The sequence below is a fragment of the Mandrillus leucophaeus genome, unplaced genomic scaffold (assembly GCF_000951045.1).
Source record: "Mandrillus leucophaeus isolate KB7577 unplaced genomic scaffold, Mleu.le_1.0 Scaffold325, whole genome shotgun sequence".
In the NCBI taxonomy this organism is placed as follows: domain Eukaryota; kingdom Metazoa; phylum Chordata; class Mammalia; order Primates; family Cercopithecidae; genus Mandrillus; species Mandrillus leucophaeus.
The window spans coordinates 1,712,961-1,732,375 of NW_012103421.1; the positions used below are offsets into that span (position 1 = coordinate 1,712,961).

The 19,415-nt window shown below is 61.9% G+C and overlaps 1 protein-coding gene across 5 annotated transcripts in view; it reads right to left on the bottom strand.

The window, feature by feature from the left end:
* Positions 1 to 653: 653 nt before the first annotated feature.
* Positions 654 to 19,415, bottom strand: part of LSP1 (lymphocyte-specific protein 1) — a 39,687-nt gene continuing 20,925 nt past the window's right edge. For all 5 annotated transcript variants that reach the window (XM_011988237.1, XM_011988238.1, XM_011988240.1 and 2 more), the window contains exons 2-11: positions 12,616 to 12,753; positions 11,195 to 11,359; positions 9,288 to 9,429; positions 8,817 to 8,909; positions 8,519 to 8,562; positions 8,265 to 8,346; positions 5,972 to 6,106; positions 5,524 to 5,601; positions 5,268 to 5,370; positions 654 to 1,143 (exon numbers count right to left, since the gene is read on the bottom strand). In XM_011988237.1, the coding sequence (XP_011843627.1) occupies positions 5,281 to 5,370; positions 5,524 to 5,601; positions 5,972 to 6,106; positions 8,265 to 8,346; positions 8,519 to 8,562; positions 8,817 to 8,909; positions 9,288 to 9,429; positions 11,195 to 11,359; positions 12,616 to 12,753 (967 nt within the window). In that variant the 3' untranslated portion in view covers positions 654 to 1,143; positions 5,268 to 5,280. The remainder of the gene's footprint in view (positions 1,144 to 5,267; positions 5,371 to 5,523; positions 5,602 to 5,971; positions 6,107 to 8,264; positions 8,347 to 8,518; positions 8,563 to 8,816; positions 8,910 to 9,287; positions 9,430 to 11,194; positions 11,360 to 12,615; positions 12,754 to 19,415) is intronic.

Below are 19,415 nucleotides of genomic sequence, written 5' to 3' on the forward strand. Positions count from 1 at the left end.
ATCAATCCATCCATCCACCCACCTGCTTACCCAATCACTCATCCATACATCCCTCTATCCATTCATCCATCCCCTATTCATCCACTCACCCATCCCTCCACTCGCCCACCCAGCCATGCATCCACTCACCCACCTACCCATCCATTCACCCACCTATCTCTCCACTCATCCACCCATTCATCTATTCATCTATCCATTCATCCACCCACCCACCCATCCATCCACCCACCCACCCATCCATCCATCCACCCATCCATCCATCCACCCACCCATCCACCCATTTGACTGTTTACCAAACCTTCACTGAGCACCTCCTGGGTGGTGTTGGGGGAGGCTCCGAGGTGAATCTTGCCCTCAGTGGGTGCACAGTCAGGCACAGAAGTTTATATTGGGCTAGTCATGGTGGGGGTAGGGATATCACGGACATTCCGGAAAAGGAAGCCTGGACCCCACCCATTGTGTGTGCTCTGACTTAGGCCACCAGAGAGCTTACGTCCTGGAGGCTTACACTGCAAAGGCCATGAGACAGGTCAGACTGCCTGAACCCAGAGGCCACAGAATGCTGTGCAGTGTGGGAATGGGCTGGCCACTGGCCCAATCTTTCCATCCTGGCCAGCCCTGCCCCCTTAGTGAGTACAAGACAGCCAGCACACGAGAATACACAGGGAGCTTTATTATATAAAATGGCGGGGTGGGGGGTGGCAAGCAGAGTGCGGGGGGGATGCAGCATCAAGCTTCCTGCGTGGCCGTTACCAGCCCTTGACCTGCAGTTTCCCCTTGGATCTGGGGGGTGACCCGCCCTCTCTGCACAGGGCTGTGCCTCAACCTCCTAACTTCCTAGAAGGTACTTGGCCTCTCCAGGAGTAAGTTCCTCTGGCCAACGATCAGGAGTTTCTTTCCTCCCCCAGGTAGTGAGAAGCAGAGCTGGCGGGGGGTGGTTGGGGTCAGAGAGAGGAAGGGCAGAGAGGCTAAAGGGTCCAGGAGCAAAAGGAGGTGGCAGCGGGGGGCGTCAAAGAGGCGAGGGTAGGTCATGCTGGCAACAGGAAGCAACTTCTTAGCCAGGGCGGGGGTGCAGGTGTCTGGCTGGGATCTCCCCTGGGTACATGGAGGGTGTCGCCCGTCTGGACCTGCAGACCCAGGAAGCTGGAACATAGGCATGGGGTGCAGGGGGCATTAGGCTAGGGTCCAGGGAGGGGCCACAGACCTGCCTCCTGCAAGCCCACAGAGCCTGCTCGTTGCTGGCCTCCCTGCCCTGCCCACACTCCCACTCCACCACGGGAGAAGATGTCCTGCCTCAGAGGCCTGCTTCCCAGTGTGAGCACTTGTGCCCTGGGTCAGGACCTCTGGCTGGAGACCTGACTCCAGGTAGAGGGAAAGCAGCCTGCCCACCCCGGGAGCTAGAACCGGGGTTCTCGTGGTTCCTGCCATCCTGTCATCCAGAGGAGACCGGCAGCTGAGAGTAGGTCCTGGGCAGGCTCCTTCCGCCCCCACCCCTCCAGCAGCTCTGTTCTTGCCTTGGCAGAGCCAGCCCCCACCAGTAGCAGCCCCCAGGACTCCTCCTTCCCCAAACCAGACAGCCTCTGGCTCAGCCCAGATGCCATTTGTCAATGTCCTTGCAAACACGTGGTGCCCAGAAACCAGGGTGGGCGGCTTGGCCGGACCACCCCAGACAGGAGGTCTGCGGGAATATCCCATTTAGCATAGCTCAGCGAAAACTGCTCCCACCTTCCTGCCGATCTACCTCTGATGATGCAGCCTCAGCTTTCCCGAGCCTCTTGGCCGCCACCCCTCACCGCTGGCTCGCAGCGGACGCGCCTGTGGTCGGGCCGGCGACAACGGGGCGCCCCTCACGTGTCTGTGGGCAGCCGCTCTTCCAGCCGTGGGCCCGGCCAGCAGCTGGCCAGGGGCATGCCTGTCACTTGGAGCTCACCCACGTCTCCCACCCCAGCCCACACGGCACTGTGGCCTGACCCAGGCTGTGTACTTGGGGCCTGCTTTGTGCTGGGGTGGCATGGAGGACAGAGACCTGGAGGCAGGTTCTAGCCCCATCCCTGGAGGGACTCGGTCTCTGTGGCCTCATTTCTACACAAGGGTGATGGTCGGGCCACCCCAAAGTCCCCAAGGCACAGTTGAGCTCAGGACGGCCCCGGCAGGTTCTGGGTGCTTAGGAAGCCGAATACTCAGGCCTCCACAGCCCTGGCCCCAGGTCCTCCCTGGATCACAGGAGGCACAGGCCTCCCACCTCGGGGGGAAGGGGGGCTGGCCTGACTACTGTCCCTCCCACCCTAGGACACAGCCATGCTCATCTCAGCCGCGTCGATGGCACCCGAGGTGGGTGGTCCGAGCCTCCAGGGAACCCCTGGACCCCCACCGCCCGTGCTGCCCAAGCCAGGAAAGGACAACCTGCGTCTGCAGAAGCTCCTGAGGAAGGCAGCCCGGAAGAAAATGATGGGGGGCGCGCACCTCGCCCCACCCGGGGCCTTCCGCACCTCCCTGTCCCCCGTGAGTGAGGCCAGCCACGACCAGGAGGTCACAGCCCCGCACGCTGCTGAGGGCCCGCACCCCGCCGAAGCCCCACGCCTTCCTGAAGCCCCACGCCCCACTGAGGCTCCCCGCACAGTGGCTGCCCTACCCCGCTCCCCACACACCCCTGTCATCTACCACATGGCGTCACCCCTGCAGAAGTTCACGTTGTCTGTCGGCCTCGCCCAGCGCAGGATTCTAGCTGCTCACAAGGCCACGGGGCCCCAGGTTGTAGCCCCGGCCCCAGAACCTGCCCGGCCCCCCAGTGGCTTCGTCCCTGTCTCAGCCCCTGTGGCTGGAGGCACCCACATCACCCAGGTGCACATCCAGCTGGCACCATCCCCACATGATGGGACCCCTGAGCCCCCCAGGACAGCCCCAGAAGGGGGATCCAACAGCCAGGACGGAGATGCCACCCCACGTCTCCCCAGGGCCCAGCCCCTGGTCCCAGTGGCTCACATCCGCCCACTGCCCACCACAGCCCAGGCTGCCAGTCCCCGGCCTGAGGAGCCCCCTGTACCACGGCCGCCACCCAGCTTCCATGCCTCGGTGCCCAGAGAGGCTAGTGCCAGGGTCGTGGTGCCCATAGCCCCGACCTGCCACTCGCTGGAGTCCTCACCGCACAACCTGACCCCCGTGGGCCCTGGCGGAGAGCAACTGGAGGAGCCCCCCATGGCTGGCCCTGCCGCTGAGGCCGAGCGAGTGTCCAGCCCCGCCTGGGCCTCATCCCCTACCCCACCATCAGGCCCTCACCCATGCCCTGTCCCCAAAGTTGCACCCAAGCCCCGGCTCAGTGGCTGGACGCGGCTCAAGAAGCAGCTGCTGGAGGAGGCCCCGGAGCCTCCGTGCCCAGGGCCGCGGCAGAGCCTGGAGCCAGAGGTGCCCGCCCCCACAGAGCAGGAGGCGCCCACCCCTGCCGTGCCCCGGGTCCCCGCCTCCCGGGCCTCCAGGATGTGGGATGCTGTGCTGTACCGCATGTCGGTGGTGGAGGCCCGAGGGCGCCTGACGGGGCCCAGCGGTGGGGAGCGCACCCCAGCCGGCCTCACCCGCCTGCCCTTCCTGTACCGGCCTCGTTTCAACGCCCGGAAGCTGCAGGAGGCCACCCGGCCCCCTCCCACAGTCTGCTCCATCCTGGAGCTGAACCCTCAGCCCAAGAACTTCAACCGCACAGCGACTGGCTGGAGGCTCCAGTGAAGTGGCCGGAACGGCCCCCAGGGCCCAGAACCATGAGGTGGACAGAAGAGGGGGCTGAGGTTCTAGCTGGGGGCCCATAGTTACTGCATGAAGATGCACCAGGGCCCAAGGGGAATGGGGTGCAGGGCAGCCTGGGAAGGGCACGTGGGGTGCTGAGGGAAGTCTGGGTGTCAGGAAGGTGGTCAGGTGGAAAGGGCAGAGAGGACGAGCTGGAGCCCCTGGGCTGCAGTGGTGTGAGGGGAACAGAGAAGGGGTCTGCGTTGGGATGTGGGATGGGGGCCTTGGGATGAAAACTTTAGGGAAAATGGCGGAGGACCGCACCTATTGACCTAGGCCAGGCTGCTCAGGGGCCTGGGCCTCGCGTTGTTCCTCCCTTTTGCTGTCATAGGTTTGGGGGCAGATCTCTGCTTGCTGAGGCATGGGTGCGGTCAGGCTGGCTTGGCCATCGGCCTCAGGAGCAGTCAGCAGTTTTGCTGCGTGCTCTTCCTGATGGCAGAGCCAGACCCTGGGACTAGGGTGCAGGGGGAGCCTCAGCCAGCGTGAGACTTGGCACCAGTACAAGTGCTCAGGGGCAGGCAGGGAGGGGCTCATCGGGGGTAGAGGAGGGCCCAGCGTGACCCCTCTCACTGCCCCCCTCTGCGTCCCCTACCGGGGCTGACAGCCTGAGGGGCAGAACTCGAGGGATTCACTGGTGGGACAGCGAGGGTCTCAGCATTGGCCACGCCCAGGCTTTGACCGCTGGATGAGGAGGGAGCCCTCAGTCCCAACCCTGTGGGAACAGCCTGGCCAAGCGGGACCGAGAAGGGGCTGTGACCCCGGCAGGGAGAGTGAAGGCGCCCAGTTGGCAGTCAGCCAGGCTCTGGCAGGGGTCACCAACCACAGGAGAGGGACACAGAGGTACCAGAAAAAGCCTCTGCCACAGCTGCTTGAGAGTCAGGGTTTGGCAGGGAAGATGGTAGGAGGACAGTTGCCCCACCCTGGGGTGTGATGGGTGCTGGAAATGGAGCCTGGGGTCCAGGTCACTAATAAATGTGTGTCTAACCATGGCAGGAGTGGCACTGCTCTGTCTGCAGCATGGGATGGGGAGGGCATCAGGACCTCTGAATGACTCTCGGCTGGGACAGGGAGTAGGACCTAAGTTCCTGCCCCTCTATGGACCACCAGCATACAGATGGTCAGGGAACCTGGGCTCCATGCCACCTGCTTTCTTCAGTGCTAGCCCTGTGGTGGCCAGGCTGCCCCTCACTTCCCTCATGAGCCCTGCTGGGGCTTTTGGGGAGTCCCAGATGGGAGCCTTGAGCTTCCCTAGTGGAGCAGTGGCTGAGCTGGGCTGTCTCCAGTGAAGTGAACAGAGAGTTTGAATCTGGTGTCAGATGAGGGAGGCAGCATCTGTGCAGGGCTGGGAGACTGAGATGGTCTGGGTTCTGGCCAACTTGGGGTCCACCCTTGCAGCATGCAACAGGGCTCCAGGCCCCCTCCAGGCTGCCAAGTTCCCAGCACAGTGCACATGCGTGTACCTCGTCCCACTCTACGGGTTGCCGGGGACTCACCAAGACAGGAGGCCTAGGGCGTCGGGCCCCCTTCCACAAGCACCTTCTCATACTTCCCATGCCCGGTGGCCACAAACTTATACCTCTTCCCAGATGGGGTGCTCTGTTGGGGAAGGAGGCCAAGAGTGAAGGTGAGAGCAGCAGAAAGATGATGCCTCTGCCTCTGGGAAGCCCTCACAGATGCACAGAGGACAGTCCCTCTTTGCCCTCCCCTGCTGCACCCACCCTTCCTGCACCAACCACATTAAGGCTCTACCTTAATTGTTGATGAGGTCTTGGAGCCTCCCTTCTGCTCCCAGAGGCTTTTCTTGCTCATGTCTCCAGCCACAATATCCTGGGGGCAGCAGAAGGATACGTCACAAGTGCAGACCCCTGGATCTCGGGGAGTAGAAGCCCTGGGCCCTTCTCTCCTGCCTTGCCTTACCTGGTCAGGGGGCCTGGGACCTGCCTACCTACCCTTTTTCTGTGTGATCCCAGTGGAAGTGGCAGGGAAAGGGATAAAGGTGCCATCCACCTCCACTCAAACAACACAGCCTTCTACACCAGCAAGGGTGAACCCAACCCTACTGCAGTGCCTCAGTGTTCTGTCTACCCACATTCATGCTGGACAGTCCCATGCTTGCCTTAACAAAGAAAACTGGCCTGCTGCTAAACTCCCAGGTGCTGGCTCTGCAGCCTAGCCTTGCCCCTGGAGGGGACCTTACCTTGCAGGACGGAGTCTTGGTGGCAGACTGAGCCTGTACCTCACCCGTCTCCCACCGACTCTTGGTACTGGCCACGGCCATGCTGGGCAGCTCTATGGAGGCCTGGCGGGCTAGCTTGGGGGTCCGGCCAGCGGTCTGCAGAGGAGGCAAAGCATCAGGATTACCTTAGTGAACAGCCACCGTGGTCACATCAGAGGGTCACACTGGGCAACCCCTTGCTTTGTGTTCGTATTTTCCCTGGGAGTGCTTTCCCAGTGCAGCCCTAGAGTGGGGAATCACTAAAAACATGTGCCTTCCTACATTCAATGCAATTGTGAGACACCTCCCGGTCCTGAAGAGCATCAGGGAGATGATGGCGCACAGGACAGATGTGGGTCTGCCTCCATGCTGCTCATGGGGTAGGGCTGGGGGACCACGGAATGGATGGAGGGACATTGAATGGATGGAAGCACAGTGGTTAAATTGCAGAGTATTGGTTGGATGGAGGAGCATTGATTAGATGGAGGAGTATTGGTTGTACAAAAAGGTGTTGATAGATGAACGAATATTGATTGGATGGAGGGGTACTGATTATATGAGGGAGTATTTGTTAGATGGAGGGGCATTGATTGAATGGAGTAGTATTGGTTGGACAGAGCCATATTGGTTCAATGAAGGGGCATTGATCGCATGCAACGACATTGATTAGATGAAGGAGTATCGGTTGGATGGAGGGGCACCGGTAGAATGGAAAGGTATTGACTGGATGGAGGAGCACTGAATGAATGAAGGAGTATTGATTGGATGGGGAAGTACTGGTTGGATGGAGGAATATTGGTAGGATACAGGAGCATTGATAGGATGGAGGGGTACTTGTTGGATGGAGAGGGATTAATTGGATGGAGGAATATTGGTTTGATAGAAGGATGTTGGTTGGGTAGAGGAACATTGATTGCATGGAGGAGTACTGGTTGGATGAAGGAGTATTGGTTGGTTGAAGGGGAATTAGTTGAAATCGGAAGTACCGGTTGAATAGAAGGGCATTGATTGGGTGAAGGAGTAATGTATGGATGGAGGGGCATTCGTTGCACAGAAGAGCACTGACTGGATGGAGGAATACTGGCAAGATAAAGGAGTGTTTGTTGGATAAGTGAGTACTGGGTGGATGGAGGGGCCCTGGGTGGATGAAGGAGCACTGATTTAGGAGAGGAGTATTGGTTCGATGGAAGGATACTGGTTAGATGGAGATGTCCTGATTAAATAAAGAAGTACTGGTTGAATAGAAGGGCATTGATTGGAAGCAGAGGCATTGATTGGGTGAAACTATTTTGGTTGGTTAGAGGGAAATTGATAGGATAGAAGGCCACTGATTGGATGCAAGGCATTATTGGATGGAGGGGCATTGATTGGATGAAGTTGTTTTGGTTGGCTGGAGGAACATTGGTTGGATGGAGGGGAATTGATTGAATGGAGGAGCACTGAACGAATAGGGGTACTGATTGAATGAAGGTGTATTAGCTGTATTGAAAGGAGTTGGTGGATGAAGGAATATTGGTTGGATGAAGGGACATTGATTGGATGGAGGAGTATTGGTTGAATGAAGGAGCAATGACTGGATGGAGAGATACTGATTGAATGGAGGGGCTGGCATATGGGATTGGCATCGGTTACATGGTGAGCCATTAATTGGATAGACAAGTATTGGTTGGATGGAGGGTATTGGTCAGATGGAGAAGCATTGATGGATGGAGAAGAATTGATTGGATAGGAGGGGCATTGATTAGATGGAGGGGCATTGATTGGGTGTAGTAGTATTGGATGGATGCAGGAATCTTGATTGGATGGAGGGTCATTGATTGGATTAAGGAGTACTGGTTGATTGACTGGAGGAGTATTGGCTGGAGAGAAGAGCACTGATAGGATGAAAGGGCATTGATTGGATGGTGCAGTATTGTTCTGAGGGGGGCATTGATTGAATGGAGAAACACTGAATAATTGGAGGAGTATTGGTTGCAGGCATATTGGTTGTATAAAGGAACATTAACTGGATGCAGGAGCATTGATAGGATGGGAGATTTTTGGTTGGATGGAATAGCATTGATTGAACGGAGAGGCATTGGTTACATGGAGGGACACTGATTAGATGGAGGGGCACTGATTGGGTAGAGGGGCACTGACTGGATGGAGAAGCATTGGTTGGATAGGGTGTTGGTTGAATAAGGGGGCATTGATTGGATGGAAGGGCGTTGGTTGAATGAAGGAATGGTGCCAGGATGGAGGAGGGACCTGGCAGCAGACGGGAGCCAGATCATACCTCGATGGCCTGGGTGTATTGTTCCAGCCGCTGGTCAATCTTGGAGATGGGCAAGTCTGGTTGGGACTTCTTCACACTGTTACTGGAGGGTAGAAGATGTGTCAGGCCCCATGTCTCCCACAAGGCTTCTCCCAACCTGCCCAAGCCTCCCCCAGAGCGCCCCTCGGTCTCCAGATCTCCACCCTGTGACTCCCTTCAACCCCCTCTTGGGGAAACCTAAGATCTGAGCCCAGAAAGCAGATAGACAGACAGACCTCTTCTCTATGGAGCGGTTTAGGGACTCGGTCCTGTCGATGAGCTGCAGAGGGTGGAGAGAGACAGGCCTGCAGCAGCTGAGGTAAAGCCCACCCTCCATCCCCACAACCACTCCATCCACTAATCCAACCCCCAACCCTTACATCACGGGGCTTTGCTGAGCATCAGGAAATGCGGGGCATAGCAGACAAAAGCCGGGCCTGGGCCTGGCCTTCCTGTGGCTGGCATGTGGGACTGGTCTTTTGGGTATGAGTCCGGGAGAGGGGAGAAGATGGCAGGCTTTGCAGCTTGACCTACTTTGGTGGTGGGGCTCAGGGGAGGTGAGCTGTGTTCAATGGTCCCCTCCAAGATCAAGGGGCTGGGTGTCCTGGGCTGCTGACATTTCTGGTGCTAGAAAAGAAACAAGACAAAACAGACATCCCAGGTGACCCTCTGCTGGTATCCCTCCTGCCCTGCCCAGCACCTGTGGGAACAAATGCTGTTCCTCCCTGAGCCCCAGGTTCTCTGTGGCCCTGACATGCTCCCGTTCTAGAGCTGGTGGGGAGGGACTGAGGAATCTGGGGAAATGTCTCCGGATCTTGCAAGAGGATCACCGAGCCTCACCCTCTCTGAGAATGTGGGCCCAGAAGGGGCTGCAAGGTCTAGGGGTGTGGGATGCTGACCCACTTTGGGCTAGACCCACAGGGCCCACAGAGTGGTGCAGACAGCAAAGGCAGGCTCATCCCTGGGGTGGGGGTGCAGTCAGACCCTCTGAGGTGGAGCCATCACCTCCTCCTGCTCCTCCTCAGCCCCTGCGGCCCCCAGGTTGTCCTGGACAGTGTCCTCTGGGTCTGGCTCCTCCTTGCTCAGACTCAACTCCTCCAGGTGGACTTCATCACTGTCCTCCTTTTCACCGGCATGCAGGCCGGGCCTGTGGGTGGAAAGGGAGGCAAAGCCATTCTAGGGCCATTGGATTGCTTGGCTGACCCCTTCCTTTTTCCAAGCCTCAGTTTCCCCATCTGTAAAATGCAGGTAGTCAGGCTAATTGAGTGCCAAGGGATCTGAGACCCAAGCCCATTGGGAAAGAAGGTCCAGCGGCCTCAGAGCCGACGCATTCTGCTTGGGTCCCTGTGTCAGCGCCTGAGGCCCTTGGAGAACTGCCCAGTCCCCCCCAGGCGGGGCTCTACAGACGGAGGGGCCCCCAGGCACTGAGGCTGGGTTCAACCCCAGCTTCCTGGCTGGGCCTCAGCTTGGCAGCTGCCCGCCCACCCAGTTGGTCTGGTGAGGTGCCCGGGGGGGCCAGGCTGCCGGGACCACCACTCCTGCTCGGCTCCCTGTAGGGGCCCTGGGGTGTGTGGGGGACTGGAGGCTGCGTCATTTGGAGGGCTAGGCAGGGGCAGGGGCCAGGCCACTGAGTAGCAGGGCCAAGGGGCTGCCGGCTGCGGGGGAGGGGAGGCCAGCCAGCTGGCAGCTTCCAGCGGCTCTGCATTTGAGCAGGACTGAACCTGGAGGAGAAGATGGGAAATTCTCGAATTTTCCATGATTTCAGGCCCCTGGGTGTGCGTGCCAGCCAAGACCCAGACCCACCCGCCCAAGGTGGGCAGGGGTCTGAGCCAGCAGCAGCCACACAGAGGGCCCGTTCAGCAGCCAGTCTGAGCAGCCTGGCAGGTGCAGGGGGTAGGGCGGCTTCTCGAGCTGGGTTTCACGGAAGAGTCAAAGCGCCCCCTGCTGTTGGGAGCAGCCTGGCCCGCCTAGGCCCGAGGCCAGGGAGAAGGGCGCTGCCCCGGCTCAGAAATGCAGGGCCGCTGACTCCCAAGCGTGTGGGGGAGACTGAGGCCTGGGGAGGGGGCGGCGAGCACTGTGCCAGACCACGACCGGTGCCCTGGTTATAGGAGGACAAGGCAGCGTCGCTCAGCAACACTGGTCCCGAGAGCTCCAGGCTGGTTTAGGACTTCAGAGGGGGCAGGAAGGACCCCGACCAGGGAGAACTGTCAGCCCAGCCACGGGCTCTGGTCCCACTCAAGGCAAGGGGGTCCTGAGCAGGGCTGGGGTCCTAGATGGCCCGGGCCCCGCAGAGCGGGTGGGGCCGGCCCCATCGTGGCCGCAAGTATCTGAGAGCAGCAAGGACCCTGAGCAGGCTGGGCAGGGGTAGTGAGGTGGGGCTTGCACGCAGCCCCCGTTGGGCCCGCTGGGGTTGAGGCCGGCACACACATCCACACATCTGGAAAGTGTGTCCTCCCACCCCACTCTCCGGCATGCACATCTGGAAATACCTGCTCCCCTCCGTGGGAATGGAGATCAGCCAGCCCCGAGGGAGGAAGGGGCGGCGGCGGCTCTCAGCCTCCATTACGGAAGCGGCCGCAGCTGTGTGCTGATGTGGCAGCACTCGGCCTGGCCCCGCAGCTGCCTGGATGGGGCCCAGGGGCCCTGGAGAGCCCCAGAATGAGGTTTCCTCGCGGCCCTTTGCCGGCCACCATGCTGTCTCGCCCTCTTCCTCCCTCCCCTCCTTTCTCCCCCTTTCCTGGCCATGGGGGCATTTCAGGGGCAGCTTGGAAAGGGGAGGATGGGGTGGCTGCTCAGGCGCAGGCTGAGGGCCTGAAGGGAGCCTGCTGTGCCCTGCTCTGCCCAGCGCCCACCCTCGAGGCCCGGCGGGAGCCCCGCTCTGCCCACTGCCCACCCTCGGGGCCCTCACTCACTTGTCCTCTTGCTCCCCCTCAGGACTCCTGCACCGGGGGGGTTCTCTGCTGTCCGAGGCGCCCTGGACCCCCTCATGCTCCTGCCGCTGCTCTGGCCTCTGGGACCAGTCGCCAAAGCCCTCGTCCTCATCCAGTTCAGGGGCCTCCGAGGGCTTCAGGCTGAGGCTGAGGGTAGCAGGGGGGAGCTTAGGACTGGGCGGCTGCTGCCTCCTCTGCTCGGGGCCCACACTCACCTCATGGCACCTGCTCAGGCCCTGGGCCCCAAGTGTGGGAGACCCTGTCTGCCACAGAGCTGGCTCTGGGCTGTGTCTCCTGTGGTTAGAGAATCCCTGAGGGTAGGGCTGTGCCTCCCCCATCAGTCTGGGGCAGCCTGACAACTGTGCTTCCTCCATCAGTTCAGGACTCCTTGAGGCTTGGCAGGGTTGTGCCTCCTCCATCAGTCTGGGGCTACCTGAGGGCAGGACTATTCCTCTCCCATCAGTTTGGGGTTCCCTGAGGGTAAGGCTGCGCCTCTTTCATCAGTGTAGGGCTCCCTGAGGGCAGGGCTGGGCCTCCCCCACCACTCTGGGACTCCCTAGGGCAGGGCTGGGCCTCCCCCATCACTCTGGGACTCCCTAGGGTAGGGCTGGGCCTCCCCCATCACTCTGGGACTCCCTAGGGTAGGGCTGGGCCCCCCCCATCACTCTGGGACTCCCTAGGGCAGGGCTGGGCCCCCCCCATCACTCTGGGACTCCCTAGGGCAGGGCTGGGCCCCCCCCCCATCACTCTGGGACTCCCTAGGGCAGGGCTATGCCTCCCCCATCATCCTGGGGCTCCCCAAGGGCTGCCCTGATCCCCAGGCTCCTCCTAAGCGCCTATGTGGCAGGGTGAGCTCCTGGAGAGCTAGGGCTCTTGGCGGGGGTGGCCGAGGGCCTGACCGTGGTGACCGCTGAACCCCACTCTGCCCAAGGCTGCTGACTCGGAGAAAATGGAACAAAAGAGGCCAGGAGGAAGGGGAGCATTATTGGAAAAACAGCCCAGCCCAGCCGCGGAGGCCTCCTGGGCCCAAGGAGGAAGCAAGCCAGCCTGGCCGCCAAGTTGGACGTGGCTCTGTGAGTCATTGGCGGGGGAGTCTGGTTGGGGGCCCAGGGGCTGGCTGCGTGGCTGGGGTCAGAGGCAGTACAAGCAAGGCCCAGCTCACGAGCACAGAGCCTGGGTCAACGTCCAGGAGGCAGCCAGGCATTAGCAGACCCTCACCCAGGGCTGCAGCCCCCCTCACCCCAGGAGTACTCGCCCCCTCCCGTGCTTGCTTCTGGGGGCTCTTCCTTGTTCTCGTGCTGCACTGGGACCCCCAAGCCCAGGCCCTTGACCTCCCCCTCAGCTCAGGCCCCAGGGTGCACGGACAGGGGTCAGAGGCCGGGCACGCGGTGGGGGTTGCTCACAGCATCTCGTGCTCCGGCCGCTCGGGGACATGGCTGCCTCCGTCCACATCCTGGGCCTGAAGCTGCCGGTCTCTCTCCTGCCGGCATGGGTCGCGGGTGGCCTCCTCCTCATCTTCCACGCTCCACTGAGCAGTGGGCCTGGTGGGGGACACAGAGGGACAGTCACGCCACAGCCGAGACCGGCGCGGTTTTGCACCCACTCCTCCTGTCTATGCAGGGCCTTGCTGGGCCACACAGTGTGGGCAGCCCTGGTCCACGAGGGCAGTCCCAGGCTGGCCCTCAGGCCTCACCTTGTCCATCTTTAAATAGAGGCTGCCCACGTGGTCATGAGGTGCCCTCTGACCCAGGCGAGGGTCCCGGGGCCTTGTGAGGATCTGGGCACCCCTGTGCCCTGTGGGGATGAAGGTGGGACTCCAAGGCCCATTCAAGCCTGAAGAAACTCAAGGACATGACAAAAGATCCTCTGTCCCCCTCTCCCAGCCCACCTCCCTCCCTAGGTAGAGCCAGGACCTAGACCCAGGTGACCCTGGAGGGCCCAGGAAGAAGATACTGGAGTCCAGGGAGACTGGCCACAGTGCGCCGCCAGGCGGCGCCTCCACCCTACCTGCTGGTGCTCCCTCCTGCACCCCAAAGGCAGGGTGTATTGGGGAAAGGGGGCCCCACATGAGGTCCAAGGCTGAGGAAAGGAGGCCCCGCACATGTCCAGGCAGGACACCTCCTGTCCCACCACCAGCCCTGCTCACAGAAGCCCAGCAGACCGGTGGGCTCCTGCCTGGGCCTAACCCCATAGCTGGGGGCACCTTACAGGGTCGGCTCACCCAACCCCACCCCATCCTTATTTCAGAGCCCTCTGCGGAGTCTCTCTGAGCTGTTTCTTTTGTTTGTTTGTTTCAGCGTTTCGCTCTTGTTGCCCAGGCTGGAGTGCAATGGCGCAATCTCGGCTCACGGCAACCTCCGCGTCCCGGGTTCAAGCGATTCTCCTGCCTCAGCCTCCTGAGCAGCTGGGATTACAGGCGTGCACCACCACACCCGGCTAATTTTGTATTTTTTAGTAGAGACCGGGTTTCTCCATGTTGGTTAGGCTGGTCCCGAACTCCCGACCTCTGGTGATCCGCCCACCTCGGCCTCCCAAAGTGTTGGGATTACAGGGATGGGCCACCTCGCCCGGTCATTTGAGCCATTTCAAAAATGGTGAAACTGAGGTAAGGGAGTGCTTCTGCTCTCAGAGACTGAAACCATGGCTTCTCGGGGTCCCACATGCCCCACTGGGGGACAGAGGTAGACACAGGCTGGCCTGGACCCGGTTATCAGAGCCCCGGCCTGGCACCTCTCAGACAGTCCGGGTCCTGCAGACACCTCGGCCTCAGCTGTCGTGGCCCTGCCTTCCATCGCCCTCCTAGAGCCTGAGTCGGGGGTCCAGGGTCTCTACACTCCTACAGGGCTTATTATCCCAGACCCAGGGAGGGCGCCCAGGCCAGAACGGGGAGCAGGGCTGGGGTCTTGCCGCTGGGGTCTCAGTTCTTCCCGGCCAGTGTCCGCTGCCTGACCCTGCAGCCTGATCCCCACCAGGCCCCAGTCCCCTGGCCAGACAGCCCTGCCAGCACATGATCTAATCTCTCCTAGGTCTCCCCTAAGCCTCTCAGACAAAAGCCAGGCCCTTCCACAGGCCCGAGTTCAAGGCCCACTCCCCCCACCGAAGCCACAGGGGACTCCAGCCACGCAAACCCAGCCGCCTGTGCACCCCGCCCCCTACGCCCCCGAATCCCCCTGCCTGTCCTGCTCCTCAGAAATGCCTTCAACTCCCGGCCCCCGAGGAAGCCACTTAATTCCCCACACCTGGCTCCCATCATCCGGGCAGATGAGGCCCAGCTTCCCGCTTCTGCCGGCCTCCGCATGGCTGGGGGCTGCTGGGCCTCGTTCCACCTGGGGAGGCAGAGCCTGGGGCGCAGGGGCCCTCATGCTCACTCACGCCCCAGCCCCTCCAAACGGAGGGTGGTGCAGAACTGGGGCAGAGTGTTGAGGAGGTGGAGGGGTTCCATGGAGGGGAAGCCTGGCCATGTTGCTCTCCGTGTTCCCATGTCCCAGCCCCTCCATGTGAGCAAGGGCTCAGCTGGGGTGTGTGCCCCTGGGCCTGGGGCATGAGATGGAGCCCCAGCTCCTCCTTGGACCTGGGCTTCCGATGGGTCCAGGGCCCTCATTCCAGCTCCACAGACCCCCTCCACCAAGCCGTAGGGGAGAGGAGAGCTTAAAAGCCCACACTGGTGCAGAGACCCCAGATACTCGTGTGCACACGTTTTCTCGGGTGCACCCCTATGGGCAATGAGTCCGGGCCCCAACGGCCCCACAAAGGCCCTGGCTCTGCTCACAGCTCATGCCCTACACATGGAGCACAGCCGTGCACGGGCTCCCCAGGCCCAGGGCAAACGCAGGTGCACACCCGACTCACACACGTTCTCCACGAGCCCACACTCCAGCCACACAGGCACACACGCCCGCACCCCATAGGCACATACAAGTACGCTCGTGCTCACACACGGGAACCCTTGACATTCACGTGTGTGTGCAAACAGGCTTGGGAACAAGGCGACCACGTCCCCCTCCAGGGATCCCTTCCGGGTGCCGCAGCCTCACTTTAGTGAGGCTGTTTAGTGAGGCAAACATTGACTGTTTGCCTTGCCATTGCCCTGACAACGGCAGTGCGGTCCTGGCACGAGGCCCAGGTGTGTACTCTGGGAACATCATCCCTGCCGAGCTGGGGCCCCTCAAAGATCACCCCGACTGAGCTCTCCCTGGCTAGGGGCCTGGAGGACAGAGTGGGGGTGCAGAGTAAGCATCTCCTGGTGTCTCCCCTAAAACCCAAGGCTGGGGAGAAGCCCCGCCAGCCCCTGGCCTCTAACCCAGCAGACTGAGGACGTGGAGGCCTCTGGGCCCCTTCCCCGTCTCCTCCCTTTCCCCTACCCCAGGATGTGAGTCATGCGGGCCCCCTCCCCATGACCTCACCCCCTCACTATTCCACAGCTGGGCTCTGTTCTGGGAACTGAAAGGGGGGCAGCTCTCCTGGGGTGGGGTGGGGGCCTCTGGCCTGGGAAAGGCGCCCCCCGGCCAACGGCCCAGGCCCCTTGGCATGCACAGCAGAGCTGTCAGGACTCTCAAATGGCCGACCCCGCCCGTGGCCCTGGCTCAGCCCCGTGCAGCTGCGAGGGATTTGGTGTTCCTGCGCAAATGCAATTAGGCGATTTCCTGTGTCTGTTCTGGCTCCGAAGCCCAAGGTTCAGCCCAAGGGGCCAGGCAGTGGAGGGGGGGCCTCCATCCACCTCCCACCCCGGCACACCCCCACACCCTCACAGTCCCAGGCTCCACTTCGGGGCTTGGCTGCCAGCCAGGGACACCAGAATGCACGGAACCCTGATGGATACCTTGTTCTGAGTGGGACTCCCCAAGCTCAGGTCTGTTCCTGCCGTCCTCATCCACTGCCGACCACCCCCCGACTCGGGACGCTGGCCCTTCTTCTCCTTCCTCCACAGACCCCCCCACTTCTACCTCCCAGTCCCCACCGAGGGCCTGACAATGTTCGTCCGCAGCTCGGCACTCCCAGCTGCCCACCTCCAACGTCCCCCTGCAGACACTTCCAGAATGAGTGTCCGGCTCGGTCCCCGTCCTGACTCTGCCCCCTGCAGGCAGCTCCTGTGGCCGCCTCACCCGGCTGTTCTGAGCCCAGTGGTCGGCTGGAGAGGGTCCTCTCTGGGGTCCTGGGGAGTGAGGAGGTTCTGGTGAAGAGCAGGGGCTGCAGGCAGGATGTCGAGAGGAGGGGGAACTCCTCCTCCGGGCCAGACCACAGGTCCCCTGGACACCACAGGGAGCTGGCAGGAGGCCTGGAGAGTAGGACTGGGCCTCCAACCAGGGTGGCTCAGGGCTCCCTGCACAGCGCTGAGGTCTCTGGTCCCCTCGTGAGCCCAGCCTCCCCTGTGCTCATAGACTTGCCCCCTCAAGTCACTGCAGAGCCCAAGAGTGGGAAACACAGCACAGTGTGCCGGGAAAAGGTGCCCACAGGGGCCCTTCATGGCTGAGGCTTCCCGAGGGTCATGGGACAGCAACCCCGACCCCACCAGGCACCCACCACAGCATTCACAACACAGCTTCGGAGTGTGGGTCTGGGTCTATCTGGGAAGCCAGGGCAAAGGCAGTGGCAGCTGGCAGCACCCACACCCACAGCTCTGGGGCACCGCTCACACGAGCCCCCATCAGCAGGCCCCTTGGTTGTGCCACACGCAGGGGTCCCGCCCCAGGGAGGGGGCAGTCCAGGGAGGGGCCCGAGGGTGTAGCACGGACCAGCTGTCACCCCTCCCTGGAGAGGCAGCTGGGGACGAAGCTGGGAGGGGAGCCAGGAGCAGAGACAGCCCGGGGCCAGCACGTGGGTGACAGGTGGGGCAGCGGGAGGGGCACACGCCATCCGCCTGGGGCTGGGGTGTAGAGATGGGAACCTGCCCCCCAGTGCCTGGCGCTGGCTCAGCCTGACCCCTGGGCCTCCAGCACCTTCCCAGTTGTGTCTGCACTCTGCTGGGCGTGGAGGGGAGGGAGGGAGTCAACCCCTTTCCTTGTAGTCCTGGGCCAGGGGGCGAGGGAGACGCCCCAGCGATCAGAACCCTCACCTCTCTGCCTGGGGAGGCCAGGTGATGAGCCGTCTGGAGCAGGAGGAGGCCTTGAACTTGGGTCTGAAAGATGAGCTGGGGTTTGCCGGCCAGGTGTGGGCAAGAGCTAATGCAGGAAGGCAGAGAGCCGGAGAGCTTAGAGGGAGTAGCTCTGTGCGGCTGGAGCCAGATGGGTGACCCCACTCAGGAGGAAGCAGTCGGACCCTCTCTGCATGTGCGGGGTCCTCTGCCTCCCGCTAGGATCCCCACACCTAGGTCCTTCTGGGCCGCTGCCGCACAGATCGGGTCTGGAAGGCTCCCTGGAGGAGGCGACGCCTGGACTTGGACATGGGCCTGCAGAGCTGGCTTCCCTCACAACCCTGGGAAGACGGAGCTCCCTGGCGAGTTGATGTGGGGGAGGCGGAGCCTCCCTCCATGGCACCAGCCCAGTGTTGGGGGCGACACAGAGAGCCGGAAACTGGTGGGGGCGGGAGGCTCTGCCTCCCATGGGCTTTACATACCGAAGCCCTCATGGCCAAGTGGAACCCAGGGTCAGCCCGGGGAGGTCGCGAGAAAGGAGACTGTGGGCCCCACCCCATCACACAGGGAGGAGGCGCTGTGTCCCCGGGGGGGACAGCTGCCCCTCTCTGGGCCCTCTGGGTGGGAAAAGGCTTGGTGAGGCAGAAAGCCCAGCCCCAGCCGGCAGGGTTGGCTTCTCGCAGTGGCAGCGCTTTGTAACCTGGGGGTTCCTGCAGGGCCTCTCTTGGTTTCTCACCATGGGGCAGCATTTGGGGGCCTCTTGAGGGACCCCTAGGTGCTTCTACTCAGAGCCCCCAAAACCAAGGAGCCTGCACTCCTCTGTCTGCAGCCTCCCCTGCCGGCTCTCGGTACCCAGGGCTCAGTGGCCTGGGGGCTGACAGAGGGGGTCGCCTCTGACAAGGCCCCTCCTGGCGCCTCCCTGACTCGTCCAGCCCACCTCCCTCCCACGCTGGCTCAGGCAAAGGGCTCTGGTCACCAGACGCCCTTCCTGCCCAGCCCCGGCCCCTTCTTGGCCTTTGCCCCACCTGGCCTCCCCTGGAGCCCTGGCCTGGGTGTCTGACTTGCTGGGTTCAGAGCCCCACCCCGCCCTGAACAACCCCGAGCCTCAGCCACCCTCAGTTCTCACCCATTTCACAGCTGGGGAGTGGAGCCTGAGGTCTCATCCCTAGGAAGAGGCATGGGGAGACCAGACCTCACCCCGACACTGCCCCTACCGTCCCCAGCCTCCCTCCTCTGCGGGGCTCCCTGCTCTTCCGGCTGCCACCCTGATGGCTACTTCCTGCCCCACAACCACCCAGCTAGCCCAGGCTTGGTTCCGGCTTTTTCTTCTCAGCCTGCCTGGGATGGCCCAGGGCACGATTCGATTCTTCTATAGCCATAGCCTCGGTCCAGTTCCTTCCTCCTCCCTCCTCCCTCCATTCTCCTTGTCCTTCCCTCCTTCCCTTCCTCCCTTCTCCATCCTCCCTCCTCCCTCTTCCCTCCTCCCTCTATCCTTCCCGCCTTTCCTCCCCTCCTTCCTCACTCCCTCCCTCCCTCCCTCCATCTTTCCCTAGCCAGCAGTTTATTTTGTCAGGTGCTAGGGACCCAAAGACGGAGGAGTTAGCTCTCTCTTCCCTGCCCTTACAGATCTTAGCAGTTGCCAAGAAACCAGCGCTGACCCACGATGTGGATCAGGAACCACAGAGGGGAGCTGGCAGGAAGTCTCCCAAAGGAGGGGCTCCTGTGCCTGCTCTGAGCCTGGGGGTCGCCACAGTGGGCAGGGTCCTGGCAGGGAGGAAGGGGTGCAGTGGCTGTGCGTTTGTCTAGGACTCCCCAGGGAGGCACAGCCAAGGGGAGACAGAACCGCTTCCCACCCTCACAGCCCTCCCCTCTCCCCATCCTCCCTGAATCTCAGATGCCAGTCCCCAACTCCTGATGACCTGAGGCTTGTCTGTGTCTCTGCCCCCTGCCTCCACCTCCCCCTGCCTCCACCTCCCCCTGCCTCCACCTCTCCCTGCCTCCACCTCCGCCTGCCTCCACCTCCCCCTGCCTCCACCTCTCCCTGCCTCCACCTCTCCCTGCCTCTACCTCTCACTGCTTCCACCTCTCCCTGCCTCCACCTCCCCCTGCCTCCACCTCTCCCTGCCTCCACCT